We start from the raw sequence: 13813 nt of genomic DNA on the forward strand, positions 1-13813 counted from the left end.
TATACCGCCCAGCAAAAGGCAAAATAATTACACGATTTCTTCAAACCCCCCCCCCCCCCCCAAAAAAAAAAAAAAAACAAAAAAAAAAAAACACTGCAGTTAGCAGATAAATGCTTTAAAAGAGCTACCATACAAATGGAGTGTGACATCTAAAGACAAAAGCTATAGGATTTGAATGTAAAACTATTAGGAAATACATCTTTTTGATGGAAATGGGGTTTATGAGAGAACCATAGAAATGAACTGCTGCCCTCATTTAGTCTTGGCCCTTAATAAGCACATCTCCGCTCATATTTAAAACCAGTTCCAGCATTAAATGTTCATTAGAATTTAAAGTTTATGGATCTTTGAAAATGTGTTCTTGTGTTATTATGCCATTACTACATTATTTGAAAACGATCTCAAAACAATATTATTGATTATTGCTATAACTTATGGGACAATTTATCGTCCAGCAAAATTTATTACCATGACAGTGCAGCAATTAAAAAAAAAAAAAAGACATCCAGTTATTTCAAGATATTTTCATGAACTTCACTCATGAACAGTTTTTGTCTTGTTTCTTTTTTGGGTATTTTATGGATTTGTTTCCATTCAGTTTTGCTCTTGTTTTGAAGCTTCTCATTTTTGACACATCTAATACAAATGTTTTTTTTTTTTATCATTTTATTTTTTTAGGTTTAAAGGAGAGCTAAGACACAGCAGGCATGGATGTGGTGTCACCGGAGCTCAACAGTCTCCTTCCTGATGAAATCATGGATACAGAGGCCATAGAGGAGGTCCCTCACTCCCAGTCGGAGCCCACGCATGACACGTCTGTCCCCATGGAAACGGACGCTCCCGTGACATCAGAAAGTTTAAACACCTGCTCCAACGCCACTCCTGCGGAGCGCGTCCAGGCCGCGACCGCCGCTGCAGCTGCAGACTCCGCCCCGGGGAGTCAGTCTTCCATCACGATTTCCGCTTCGTCGACCTTGTTCGCCATGAAGCCCGCCTTGGCAACTTCCACAGCTACAACCAAAACTACAGACAGCCTCACCGGGACGACAGTTTCCACGAGCGGCACACAGAAGCTCGCAACTCCGTTCGCCTTTTCTGCCGCCAACCACCAGATCATTCTGAATAAGGTGGCCTCGGCTCAAGCCACGGAGGCGGCGAAAGCCGCGGCTGCCCCAGCCCAAGTCATCAAGCAAGAAGGGCAGAAACTTTTGGTCACGACGATAGGGAAGTCGGGGCAGCCGATAGTGCTCCAGTTACCCCACACAAGCGGCAAACCTGGGGTTTCACAGACTTCAGGGGACGCGAAGTCTCCATCGCCGCAGTTCAAAGTGGTGACTATTGGTGGGAGAGAGCTGAAACCAGTGGTGGGCAGCGCCGGCAACCAGGTGACTACGTTGCAGGCCCAGCAGCTGAAGACCGTACAGGTAATGATGCTTGGTTTGTGTTCATAACACAGCAAATGAAAGGAACACTAACTGAGGATTTAACACGGCTTCCGATGTATCGATGACCTGAGTTAGCCAGTTTCACACTCTGTCTTCTGGTTGGAGAATAAAATCCTGTCCTTTTTTACCTGCGTGGTGATTGCACTGCACACAAACACTAACGGGCCATGATGACTGAAACAACTGACTGAAGACGACCCAAAGTTTGCTCTGCTATCAGTGACTGTGTTTCCATTACAAATGTGTACAAAACTTTGACGTTCTGTCAGTTGTGAAAAAGCACAATTTTGCAATTGCTGTGTTTCCATTAAATAAGAAACGCAATGAGAATCACATGTGAATTAACGTTGCTTCTTGCTATAAGTCATTGAATATATGCTACAACATCATCCTCCTACTGCTTCCTATCTGTTTCTGTTCTTTTAGTAACATCCGGTTGCTGTTTATAAGATTTGTGTGATGAGAAAGAGGGTTTCCATTGTAATTTAGCCAAATACGTTAATTTTGATAAATTCAAAAAGACTAAAAAATAAATACTTCCCCCTAGCACAATTTTTTTTTCCCCCAAAAAATTGCCATGTTTCCATTAAGGAAATTTATTTTCATAATTTCAATTTGCACTATTTTATGATCAATCGAAACGCAACTACTGAGGCGCATATAAAGGAGCCGAACGAAGATGCAAGAAGATATTTACTAGGGATGCATCGATTCCAGATTTTAATGGCCGATCATCAATCTTTAAAACCCCTTAACTGGGGTGCTGTGGTGGCTCAGGGGTTTTAAGTACAACCCTTAGTTCTTGATGTAGCCATCGCAGGTTCGATTCCCGGCCTGGTGACCCTTGCTGCATGCCTTCCGTCTCTCTCTTTACCTACTTTTCTGTCTTAGCACTTTCAAATAAAGGCCACCAGAGCCAAAAAGAAAACTTAAAAAAACGTATCTGTCACCCTTCGGTGGATCATGAAGACAACATCCGTGCCCTCATGATGTCATGGAGGTAGATAAGATCAGTTCCACATATACACATCGTCCGATCACCCAAAGTAAGGAAATCAGGGTCGGCTTATCTTCACACCCCAATTAGTAATCTATGCACACTGAAACCACGTCAGTCTAACCCACATCACTTCTCCATTACAGTTTATATTGGTCCTAAAAAAAAAAAAATCCAATCCAACCGGGTCTGATTAACTTCTGCACCCTACATATTTTCTTTATTTCCTCAACCGGTTAAGCTGTCTACTACTGTAATTAGACTATAATTAGTAGATTAATACAACTTCACACAGCATTCTGTGTGCTGTAAGTATTTTAGGCTGACTAAACACACCACAGACGCCCGACGCGAACCTGACCATCAAGCAAATAATTCTGGTTCGGGCCATAAATCTAAACTCTACTCTCTATTAAACAGTTTCTCTGCTCATATGCTTAACATGTTCTGTTTTGTAAATAATCTTTCACACACAACAAGGTTTAATGGACTGCAGACCTGCCGTGTGTAGTAACCATAGACTTTTGTGTAAATAAACACCTAATGGAGCCCAGCATACAGGGTTATGAATCATAAGAGATCAGGTGTACAGCGGCTACAGAAAGTCCGTAGATCCCTGTTGAGATGTTTGCGAGTTGCAACCTTTTCCAATGTAGTTTGGCATTTGTCCTGTGCGACTCAGCTGAAAAGCAAACGAGTCTTAGAGGAGAGGAAGAAAAAGCAAAAACTGCAACAGCCTGTTAGCATGAGTGTATGCACCCTTATGCTAATACTTGTTGGAGCGCCTTTTAAAGCAGCCATCGTTGGTTGGAACCTGTCGGCGTCACACATCTCGTCTTTGTAATATTTTCTAACTTTACCTGGCAACAACTCTCCACAACTCTGATTGTGAGGACAGTCAGTTCTTAGCCTCTTTATTATTTTTTTTAAGTGACCTTACAAATTTTCATTATGCTATTGTCAATATAATATTTAAAAATGGCCTCAAAACAACAAAAATCCAATAATTATTGGACAATTTATCTTCTAGCAAAATGTGTTATTGGTGACAGACCTATTCATCGCCATGTTGTATCATTCTTATGCTTTTCATTTGAATGATACGCAATATATTTTGCAATATTGGTGTAAAAACTTTTGATATGAATGCATTAGTTTTTGTTTTTTATTTTATTAACAAACATCTTGTGTCTCCAAACTTTTTGTCATGTGGGCCAAAGTCAAAATCGTCAGTAATTACCAAAATATTTTGTGACCAAAAAAAAGGTTACCTACTCAACAATAAACTATAAACTATTATTTTATTAGTTCTACTTTTTTTTTTAAATCACAACAGGATTGTAGATCCAAAACATCAAATGTTTTTCCTGTCAAATCAGAAATATCCAGTTTGCTTATCATTCTGGGCTCATATGGAGAAAACTAAAACAATATTTAGTCTGTTCTCTGCAATGAAAAGAGAATATTGGTCAGTTTTCGCTTTAAAACACTTGCTGGACTTGGCTGAGTCTTAATATGGGAGTATTTTAAGGTGTGTTTTAGACTCTGCCAATGAGGAGATGTGGTCCTAGTTACCATGACAATGGAAAGAAACCAGAAAGCTTGGAAAGAATGATGACTTTCTGTTGTCTTAACATTTTTGTGTGTAGATTTTAATTTAAAAGTTGTAGTTTTGTCCTTTTTCTTTATCGGGGGTCCTCAAAAAAAATCAGCTGCAAGTAAGGCTGATTTTTTTTATTTTTTTTTTTTTTAATAACTGCTCACGTCCTTTAGATCCCCAAGAAAACACCAGCATCCTCAACTGCTCCAATCAAGTTCATCATCACAAAGACGGTCAACAGCAAAGGCCTGAGTCCTCAGACGTCGGTGACTCCTGTTATCGCAGGTCAGCGTCTCCTCTGACTCTGACTTCCTGCTGCATTCAATGCATGTCTGCTTTGCTAATGCTCCACGGTGCATTCCCAGGGCGCGTGGTGACGCAAACGTCTCCGGTGATGTCACCAAAAACCATCACGCTGTCCGAGCCCCACAACACTACGATCCAGAGCATTTCTGGCAAAAAGATCGCCATCTCGCCTCTGAAGACTCCCAGCAAGGTGAGCTGCTGGGAGATCTGCTGGGTTCAGTGTGTTCAGGCTTCAGATGGCGCTAAATGCTGAGCTCTGAAGACGGCTCAGGCCCGCAGTAACGATTATTTTAGTTACTGGTCATTGTATTGATTATTCTGATGATTTAATTGATTAATCAGATGCAAAAATTGGCACATTCTGCAGATTTTTCATCTGACCACATCTGCTCGTTTCATTCGGTATTGGAAATACATAACAAATTGTAGATAAGATAATTTAAATCCTTTTGCTCCTTTTTTTAGTAATTGATTAATCGGCAATTAATCAGATAGAAAAAAACTGGGACACTGCAGATTTTTCATCTAGGCCTTTTTTTATGCTTAGACGCCGACATGTAAATATTTAATCTCCATGTTATTTGTGTCGTCCAGGTAACCGTGGTGTCTGTGGCTTCCCCGCCGTCCAACACCAGCCAGAAGTCGGTAGCTCTGCCTGTCAATGTAGCACTTGGCCAGCAAATTCTTGCAGTCCAGCAGTCGGCGCCTGCATCTCCAGTCAAGGTGGCCACCAGCCAGACGCCTGCTCAGGTGAAGCCGCCTGCTGCATGTCTGCACAATCCTCTGCTCTCCCTTTATCCCAGTTATCGGTCGTCTGCTCAATGACTCCACACTTACTTGCCTGAAACCTCGTTCTGTCGTTTCTTTCTGAACCGTCTCAGAACATTAAGCCTGTCCAGTCCGTCGCTGTGGGAGGAGTGGGCGGCTCCCAGTTCAAGACCATCATCCCTCTGGCCACCCAGCCAAACGTGCAGCAGATTCAGGTGCCAGGAAGCAGGTTTCACTACGTCCGCCTCGTCACGGCGACCACGGCCAGCGCGGCTGGTCAGCCCAGCGCTCCCAACACCAGCTCAGTGGCCACAGGTAAATCCTGAACTCCTCCTGCTTCATCTGCTAATTCAGAGCTAGTTTTCTTGTGTTGGCAGGAAAGAGGGATGAAATGATTAATCGCAATGAATCAATTATTGAAATGATCATTAACAAATTCAGTAATCGATTAATCGTTAACTAGAGAATACAATTAATGACTGCATTTAAGAATTGGAAAGGGAATTTAAATTTTTATTTGTATTTAAAGTATTGTTAATGTTTTATAAAAGGCTTAAATGGTTAAATGAAAAATCTGCAGAATGTGCCAATTTTAAAATCTGTTAATCAATTAATTGTTAGAATAATCAATTAATTTTCTATAATAGAAAAAATAGTTGCTAAAAAGTCGTTAGCAACCATTTGTTGCTAGCAACTAATTCTTAATTGCTAACAAGTAGCTAGCAGCTATTTGTATCAAGAGTTACTTCATTAAACGGATGCTATGTTGTATTTTAGTCAATAAAATATTAATTTTCTTATTTTAAAAAGGAATTTACTCATTAATGTTTTCTAATATTTTATAAAGACTTCAATGAAAAATCTGTGTCAATTTTTGTCTTATCTGATTAATTAATCGATTACTAAATTATTCGTTAGTTGCAGCCCTACTCGGAAAGTGTGCCTGGAGCTTACCGTGTGTGTTTCATGTTTTCCAGGTAAACCTTTAGTGGTGAACACCGGAGCGGTCAGGATGTCGGTCCCAGTCGTCCAAGCACAGACAATAAAACAAGTAAAGCAGATGCTGTATGGTCGCTGGTTTCTGGGGGAGTCTGTGTGTGAGAAATGTTCCTAAGCTGTCTTCTTGCATTCTGCTGCCTGCAGGTGGCGCCTAAGCCCTTGACATCTGCACCACAGGTGGTCACCACCACTCAGACACAGCAGCGGCTCATCATGCCCGCCACCCCTCTGCCCCAGATCCAGCCCAACTTCACCAACCTGCCCCCAGGGACCGTCCTCACATCTGCCCCCGGTGGCAGCAATGTGGGTTACGCTGTTGTTCCAGCACAATACGTCACGCAGGTTAGTACTACTTTTCTTTATTTGTTTTCTTGAAGCATATGTAGAACATTTCTGATGTGGCAACGTCTTTTTTTGCAGCTCCAGCCGTCACAGTTTGTGACACTCGCCAGCAGCTCTAGTTTTCCTGCGTCCAGCAGCGTCCAAACTCAGGCCAAACTCCCTTACAATGGGTAAGACAGGAGAGCTTTTATTTTTTTTGGCTTTTGTACTTATTGTTTATAGATTGTATTTACTCTATCTCTAATGATGTTAGATGCTATACTTGTTCTCTTTGTTTTGTCCGTGTTTTAATATGATTCATTGCTTTAAAGCGTGTCGGCAGCAGAGACAACCTCGAGACCCAGAAAACCATGCAACTGCACCAAGTCACAGTGCCTCAAGCTGTAAGTCTGACTGGCTTTGCTTCATTAAAGTGGTCGTGGGAAATGTGTTCACTGGCAGGGTTCATCCAACGTCTTGAAAAGTATCGAATTGGCTTTTGTCACTTTCAAGATCTGGAGAAGGGTCAATAAAGGAACAATGAGTGAGGAAGAAATTAGAAAAAAAAATACACAATAATGCTTGCTTTTTAAAAATTTTTTTACATTGAATTATAATTAAATAAGATTTTTATGTTTTAAATTGCCTTATCACAAGATTAACTTTTTTATCATCATTATTGTGGTTTTTGACAATCGATTAATCGCATAATGAAGTAATATGAACTCCAATTTCCATTCCGATGAATTTTGTTTAGAGACATTATGATGCATTTTATTTATGGTTCCAGTTGTGTGTGGTTTTTATGTTGGTTTAATTTATTGTTTTTTGGTTGTTTTTTATTTTAGGATCTGTAAAATGTCTTCCAGTGTTAAGTGTTGTTTACTAAATTAATGTTTACTGGTCATGAGAGTAAACATGCATTATCAATGCGTTCCATATTAAATTCCATAATTTTTTAGGCGTTCCTCCAAAAATTATGTAATATGACATAATTATTACTCACTCAATAATTGTGAGTTTATTGCTAATTTTTTTTTCTTTTGAAAAAATGGTCCAAAATATTGGATTTAAGTGATGCTAACTCTGACCTGCAGGTGGCAGAATTTTTTTACTTCTGCTGCCTCAGACTTGATGTCAGGTTCTAGTCCATGATCATATGGCAAGTAACAAAAAGTCGTATTTACTGTCAAAAATACAACCACAAAAAAACAGCAAAATTATTTTTGCACAACTTACAATAAGACACTTTTTTTTTAACCAGTCTAACAAGAAAAAATATCAAAAATTTCTTACAAGAATTTCTAAAGTAGCACCACAAAATCAGAGCTTGATTGCAAACAAACCCACACAAAGAATGGCAAAATCCTTGAAGGACTTATTAAACTTTGTCTCATCAGTCCTTCTTAGAAAATTTTAGAGGAGATGCAAAGCATCAAGTCAAGTTTTCTCGTGTTTCCTCCCTCAGGTACTGCGACTGCTTTGCAAACGGAGAGTTTTGTAATAACTGTAACTGCAACAACTGCTTCAACAACCTGGAGCACGAAACGGAACGACTCAAAGCCATTAAGGTAGTTTCCAGGCTCGGTGTCTGCAGGGATACTGTCACATAAACCATTTGATGGATACTCAGAGGAAGTTTGTTTTTTATTTTGATTTTTTACAGACCTGCTTGGACAGAAACCCCGAGGCCTTCAAACCTAAAATTGGCAAAGGCAAAGAGGGCGAGTCAGACCGCCGGCACAGCAAAGGCTGCAACTGCAAGCGGTCGGGCTGCCTGAAGAACTACTGCGAGTGCTATGAGGTCAGTGTACCTCCGTCTCTGCAGTTGGGCAGGAGTCTCTTTCATTTGTAATTAAGTTTTTTGTTTTTGTTTTTTTTTATCTTGAAGGCAAAGATCATGTGCTCGTCCATTTGCAAATGCATTGGTTGCAAAAACTTTGAGGAGAGCCCCGAGAGGAAGACGCTCATGCATCTGGCGGACGCGGCAGAAGTGAGGGTCCAGCAGCAGACGGCAGCCAAGACCAAACTCTCCTCACAGATCTCAGACCTGCTGATGAGGACGACTCCCATTATATCAAGTGGAGGCGGGAGGTACTCAAACACTTCTATCCTCTTCCAACATTCACTTAAATGGAAATGCAGCTATCTTTTTTTTTTTTTTTTTGCCATTTCATATCCAAAATTAGTTTTAATAACTATAATATGCGAAAATGTACAGTTTAAAAAATGTTTATTTTGAGTCTTCCTGCTGCGAGCAGTCATTACTTAATTGAAAATTTAACTGAGTCGTCAATATAAGAGCTATCAGAAATGGCATTCCCCAGGGGTGTGTTCTCGCCACCCTTCTTCTCTAGTGTCCTCCAGGAGTGATGGACGTTCTGTCTAACCAGAATCCGTATCGTCACCTTCATAAAATAATGGAAGGCGATTTAATTTTAATTTAAATCTTTATACCGTATCGCCTAGCCTACAGCTGCCACTGTAAAACAACATAATCCATCTTAGCTTTGCAAACATTTGAACTTGAGGAAGAAAAATCAACACGAATAATCATGCCATCCTGCTTAAACCTCTGTTTTTATTTCTTTCCTGCCGCAGGCTACCGTACACGTTCGTGACGAAAGAAGTGCTGGAAGCGACGTGTGAGTGTTTACTGGAGCAGGCCAAACGGGCCGAACAGACTCGTCAGCCTCAGGCGGAGGCGGAGAGGGCGATCCTGGAGGAGTTTGGACACTGCCTCATGAGCATAATCAGCTCTGCCGGGAAAGCTAAAACGGACTGCGCCTCCATCAACTGCTAGGCTGAACTCTTCTGGCTCTTTGTTCACAAACTCTTGGACATGGACAAGCCGGACCCTCTGCCTGCTCTACGGAAACGCTGAAAGCGGAGAGATCCTCAAGACTGCTGGAGTTAAGCTGCATTACTAGACTTGAGCTGGAAAACAAAAGGACAGAGCACACTGCCTCTGAAACATGAACTTCAGCCCGATTTATTGCCCTCTAAGGGCTCTCCGGATCTCTCCTCTGTTTTTATTTTGTACACTCTATTCTTTTGCCATCCTGACGTTTTCCAAGAACCCCTGTATTTTAACGTCAGCAGTTTATCTGTGTTTATCAGTAGAGGAACTATCTTTTTGATATTTATTTTAACAAATCTTTGTAATCAAGTGTGAGTGTTAATATGCAAGGTTTAGAGCTCTGCAGTCTGTCAATTATTAACTGAGGCTAGGCTAAACTATTCCAGCAGCAGTAAGTGGAGATTTTCTACAGGTGTACAGAGAGAGATGGAGTCCCCCTCGTAGCAGCTGAACACACTCAGATTGATGGAGTTCCACATTTTCCCCAGGTGCTCTTCTATGCTTTATTAAACGCAAACTGTACATGAGCTCGCAGCAATGACTTGAGAAAACATTAGATCCATATGACTGACGTTCCTGCGTGTCATAACGAAGAATTACCAGGATTTACACCAGCTGTTTTCGTCTGACTTAAAATTTTGTTTTAACCCTCCCGCGGTCGTAAAACAGTAAATTAACACCATGCGCGCGGTCCGGTGGGGTCGCATTAATACCGCGTGCGGTGTGTGTGTGTGTGCGCCCGCGCGGGGTTTCGGGAACTGATGATCTCCTTACATCAACTCGGAGACACGACTATGGCGTCAACTGTAAACGACATACCGCTGGCTTTGCTAGCGCGCTAACGCTAACTTTAAAAAGCGAGACGAACGCGGGAGATTTTAAAGTAACAGGGTCTTACTGCTCAGACACCCAGAATTTAAACAGAACTTTTTCAGAATTATACCCAAAATAAAAACTAATCTCAGTAGGTCATACTGGATGTGCACATTCAAGATAACTTTTGTTCTGGTTTTGGAAGTAGCTTCCCAGGTTTACTTACTGCATTTGTTAAAGAAAAAAAATTAATAAACCCATGCCACCTTCTGTTGTCCTCCCCATAAACAAGCTATTTTAGGGACGCACCATTATGAAAATTTTGGCCAATATCAATATTAACTTTGCTGTTATGGTTGATTAACCAATATTTACCGTTGACATTGCTTCTCTACTTCAGCTGTGCAGCCCTCAATCCTGCTTTGCATCATGATTTTTATTTCAAGTAAAAAATAATGAAATACAAAAAGAGGACATGAGTAGAAGTGAAATAACTTATTGCCATTACTCTTCTTTTACAGTATATGTCATGATAATTTCTAAGTATTATTTACATATTTGATACAGTTCAGATTATTATATCAACTTATAACACTTCATAACTCAGTCCCAGAGAAAAAGTTGATTTCTTCAATTTCTATCATCAGTACAACCTCTCCTCAATTTGTAGTTCTCAAATATTTTTGTATTGCTTTGCAAAATTGCTTGTTTGTGCTTTGCTTCAACTCCTCTCTCATACCATTCCATATACACTACACAAATTGATACACATTGATACAACCTTCTAGCACGAACAGTGTTGTTTTCTTTGTTAATGAAGTTGACCTCAAATTGTACATCCCCTTCAATAAGCATTTGCTGAATGTTTCCAGGAAGTAAACCGATTCTTGTTTTTAACGCAAGAACTGTTTTATATTTAACCACATCCCATAATTTTTGTTTGCTTTCAAAAAGAGCTTGTGTTCCCTAAAATGCAGATTAAGCTATTCTGATTGAGTATATTATAATGGTTGTAAGTTGTTTTTTATATGCGTTACCCCAAACTTCCACACTATAACTCAGATATGGTAATGATGAAAACAATAGAGCCTTGTGATTTAAGTATGTAACGTGTTTTGCCCAAAATTTAAATTCTCTGTGCTAGTTTTGATAACTTATTTCATTTTGGAGTTCCAGCAGATTTTATGGGATAGTATCACATGGAGACACTTAATTTCAAATTCTCTTCCCACTTCAATATTATCAATTTATTATTTTTGCTGTTGTATGTACAGAAATATTGCGATTTTAAAATGACACATGCAGAGGTCTCATGTCGCCCTGGGTGGTTGCCCACGTCGCCCATATCAGAAACCGCCAATGGGTATATTGTTGAATTTTGTCTGCGTTTGATTTATTTGAAACACTTAAATTCATTACAACCAATATTACTCTATTTTACAAATAAGTCCTCTAAGTCAGAGGTTTAAATTTGTGAATTTAAACCTTTGAAGTTGGTTAACAGGGTTCAACACACTCTTCACCACCAGGTAAGAATGTTTACTGTCTAGCCCAAAGTGTGTGTCAAAGTGAAAAGCAAGAAGCTAAAGTTTCCTGAAGATTTAATTTTCTAATGTCAATGGCAGTGTTCTTCCAATAGTGGTGCCTGCTGAACAGTAGTACGACCAACTACGTCACTGTGCAGCTCAAAATGATACATTGATATCAATTGAATTACACTTAGGATATGAGCCTTTTTACGATAAATTATCATAATTCATGAAAATACTTTGCTACAATGAAAAAGAAACGGAACATGGGTATAACGCGTCTCGGTACATTCCAACCGCTAGGTGGCCGTAGCGGCAAAAAGTGAGTAAGTTGGAGTTGCAGTGGGTGGCGACACCTTCTTGGTTGGTTCGCTGCTAACAACCATTAATCCACAGTAGAAGAAGAGGAAGGCGGAAAACGATGTAATGGCCAACGTGCAGCTGCAGCGTGTTGGAGGAGTTCAAAAGTTTTTCTTTCTACCTGGGTACAAAAACTTTTAGTTGTATTTTTTTCGCTTATTATGTGCATTTTAAGCAAGTTTGTGTACGAGACTCGAAGTATTCCTCGGTTTTCACGCTATTTCAAGAGGCGAGTTAGCTAAAAATAGATTCTGCAGTATAAAAATGTATCTTTAACTGCATAATTAATTTGTGAATTTAAATTAACATTAATTTGTCCAGATTTATTTGTTGTCTTTTCACACGACGCGCGCTCTTGGTGATGGAGAAGCCACGTGCTATCACTCACAATTTGCTTTAGTTTACTAAGAGTTCACTAAATAAAAGTGTATCTGCCGTAACAACATGGTATTGATTAAAACATTACTTGTTAAAATATATGTCCTAATTTTGTTTTCCAGAATATGTTAATCAAGAGGAGCTGATCTTTATTCTTACAGGTACGTATTGTAATCCGGTTATGTTTCTGCCATGTGCATTGCTGTCCCAATGATTATATCAATCACTACCCATCTGACCCATACATATGCATGTATGGGAGAGATTATGGATAACGACCAAAATGAGGGTGTTTTTCTTAAGGTCATGTTGAATTTTTGCCTTTTCTACACGAGTTAACATTTCCTCATTGTTGTTCTTTCAGAGTTCACCTGGTTTGCACAATACAGAGTTGGAGATGAGTTATTCGTCATCTGGATGGTATTGACAATGCTACCCCTTACAAAGATTGACCAGTTGTCTTTTGTTTTTCTTCTTAAATTAACAAATAAATTTTGAAGTAGATATGGTGTGAGAGTTTTTCTTTTCCCTCAAAACGTTTGTGCCTTTTTCTAAAGGGTGTCTATTAAAGGCTAATAAGCCACAAGTACACATGGAATAGTTACAGAAACGTTTGTCACATAATATAGTTGTATTATACTTAAAGACAATATGTAACATGAAAATGTCTTAAAATAACAATTCTTCTTTTGTTAGAATAATCAAACATTGAGTAGTTGGATGATTATATTGGTTTCAACAGAAGTGGATAAAAAAATGTTTATTTTTTTCCCCCCCAAAAATGGTGGCTTTTAATGAAGCTTATGTATGTGGTCAGGTGATGGTGTGATGGACTGAGGAAACACGACTGTCTTAATGTTGAGAAACTAGTTAAATTCTGACAAACCTTGACTCATACATTTTGTTGTTAAAACTAAGATTACAAGTAAAGTTAATAGTGTGTAGTTACAAAAATAGAAGTAGAGTACTTCATTTAGTTTGAGCAGTTTCTTTAAAAATGTTATGACATTTAAACAAAATTGAGTAAACTATTGTTAGAAAATTAAACACCAAAACAGAAACAAAATAATACTGTGTTAAAAATAGGATGCTCAGATCAAACGAAATGTGTAGGGTTTAAAATTTTTTTTTTACAAAATCTCGGCTTCTAAGAAAACTGCAAGATGCGTTTTACATTTAAATGTATGTGCTTAATTTATTAAATATAAGACGTCTGGAGGCACTGAAACGTCCAGCTTCGTGTGTAGTTTTTTATTTCTACGTCAGTTTTGGATAGTTTATAAGGTAGTATTGCTAGTTTTTAATATAATTTTATTTAAACATATTTCTATTTCCACAACTGTATGGGTGTTTACATTTATTAATTAAATACTATAAATGTATGGAAAAATAAAATCCTTTATTAAGATGAATTTTATTAACAGCAACTGCTGTCAA

General features: G+C 39.1%; 1 protein-coding gene across 3 annotated transcripts in view; it reads left to right on the plus strand.

The window, feature by feature from the left end:
- The window catches only part of lin54 (lin-54 DREAM MuvB core complex component), a 16751-nt gene extending 5740 nt beyond the window's left edge, over nucleotides 1-11011 (plus strand). For all 3 annotated transcript variants that reach the window (XM_015058097.1, XM_015058096.1, XM_015058098.1), the window contains exons 2-14: nucleotides 679-1424; nucleotides 4216-4327; nucleotides 4408-4538; nucleotides 4943-5098; nucleotides 5230-5431; nucleotides 6094-6167; nucleotides 6260-6457; nucleotides 6536-6627; nucleotides 6769-6840; nucleotides 7905-8007; nucleotides 8103-8240; nucleotides 8328-8530; nucleotides 9038-11011. In XM_015058097.1, coding sequence (XP_014913583.1) covers nucleotides 708-1424; nucleotides 4216-4327; nucleotides 4408-4538; nucleotides 4943-5098; nucleotides 5230-5431; nucleotides 6094-6167; nucleotides 6260-6457; nucleotides 6536-6627; nucleotides 6769-6840; nucleotides 7905-8007; nucleotides 8103-8240; nucleotides 8328-8530; nucleotides 9038-9239 — 2400 coding nt within the window. In that variant the 5' untranslated portion in view covers nucleotides 679-707 and the 3' untranslated portion in view covers nucleotides 9240-11011. The remainder of the gene's footprint in view (nucleotides 1-678; nucleotides 1425-4215; nucleotides 4328-4407; nucleotides 4539-4942; nucleotides 5099-5229; nucleotides 5432-6093; nucleotides 6168-6259; nucleotides 6458-6535; nucleotides 6628-6768; nucleotides 6841-7904; nucleotides 8008-8102; nucleotides 8241-8327; nucleotides 8531-9037) is intronic.
- The last annotated feature ends 2802 nt before the right edge of the window (nucleotides 11012-13813 follow it).

The sequence above is a fragment of the Poecilia latipinna genome, unplaced genomic scaffold (genome assembly GCF_001443285.1).
Source record: "Poecilia latipinna isolate Pla-1442-1.1 unplaced genomic scaffold, P_latipinna-1.0 Scaffold1515, whole genome shotgun sequence".
Lineage (NCBI taxonomy): Eukaryota > Metazoa > Chordata > Actinopteri > Cyprinodontiformes > Poeciliidae > Poecilia > Poecilia latipinna.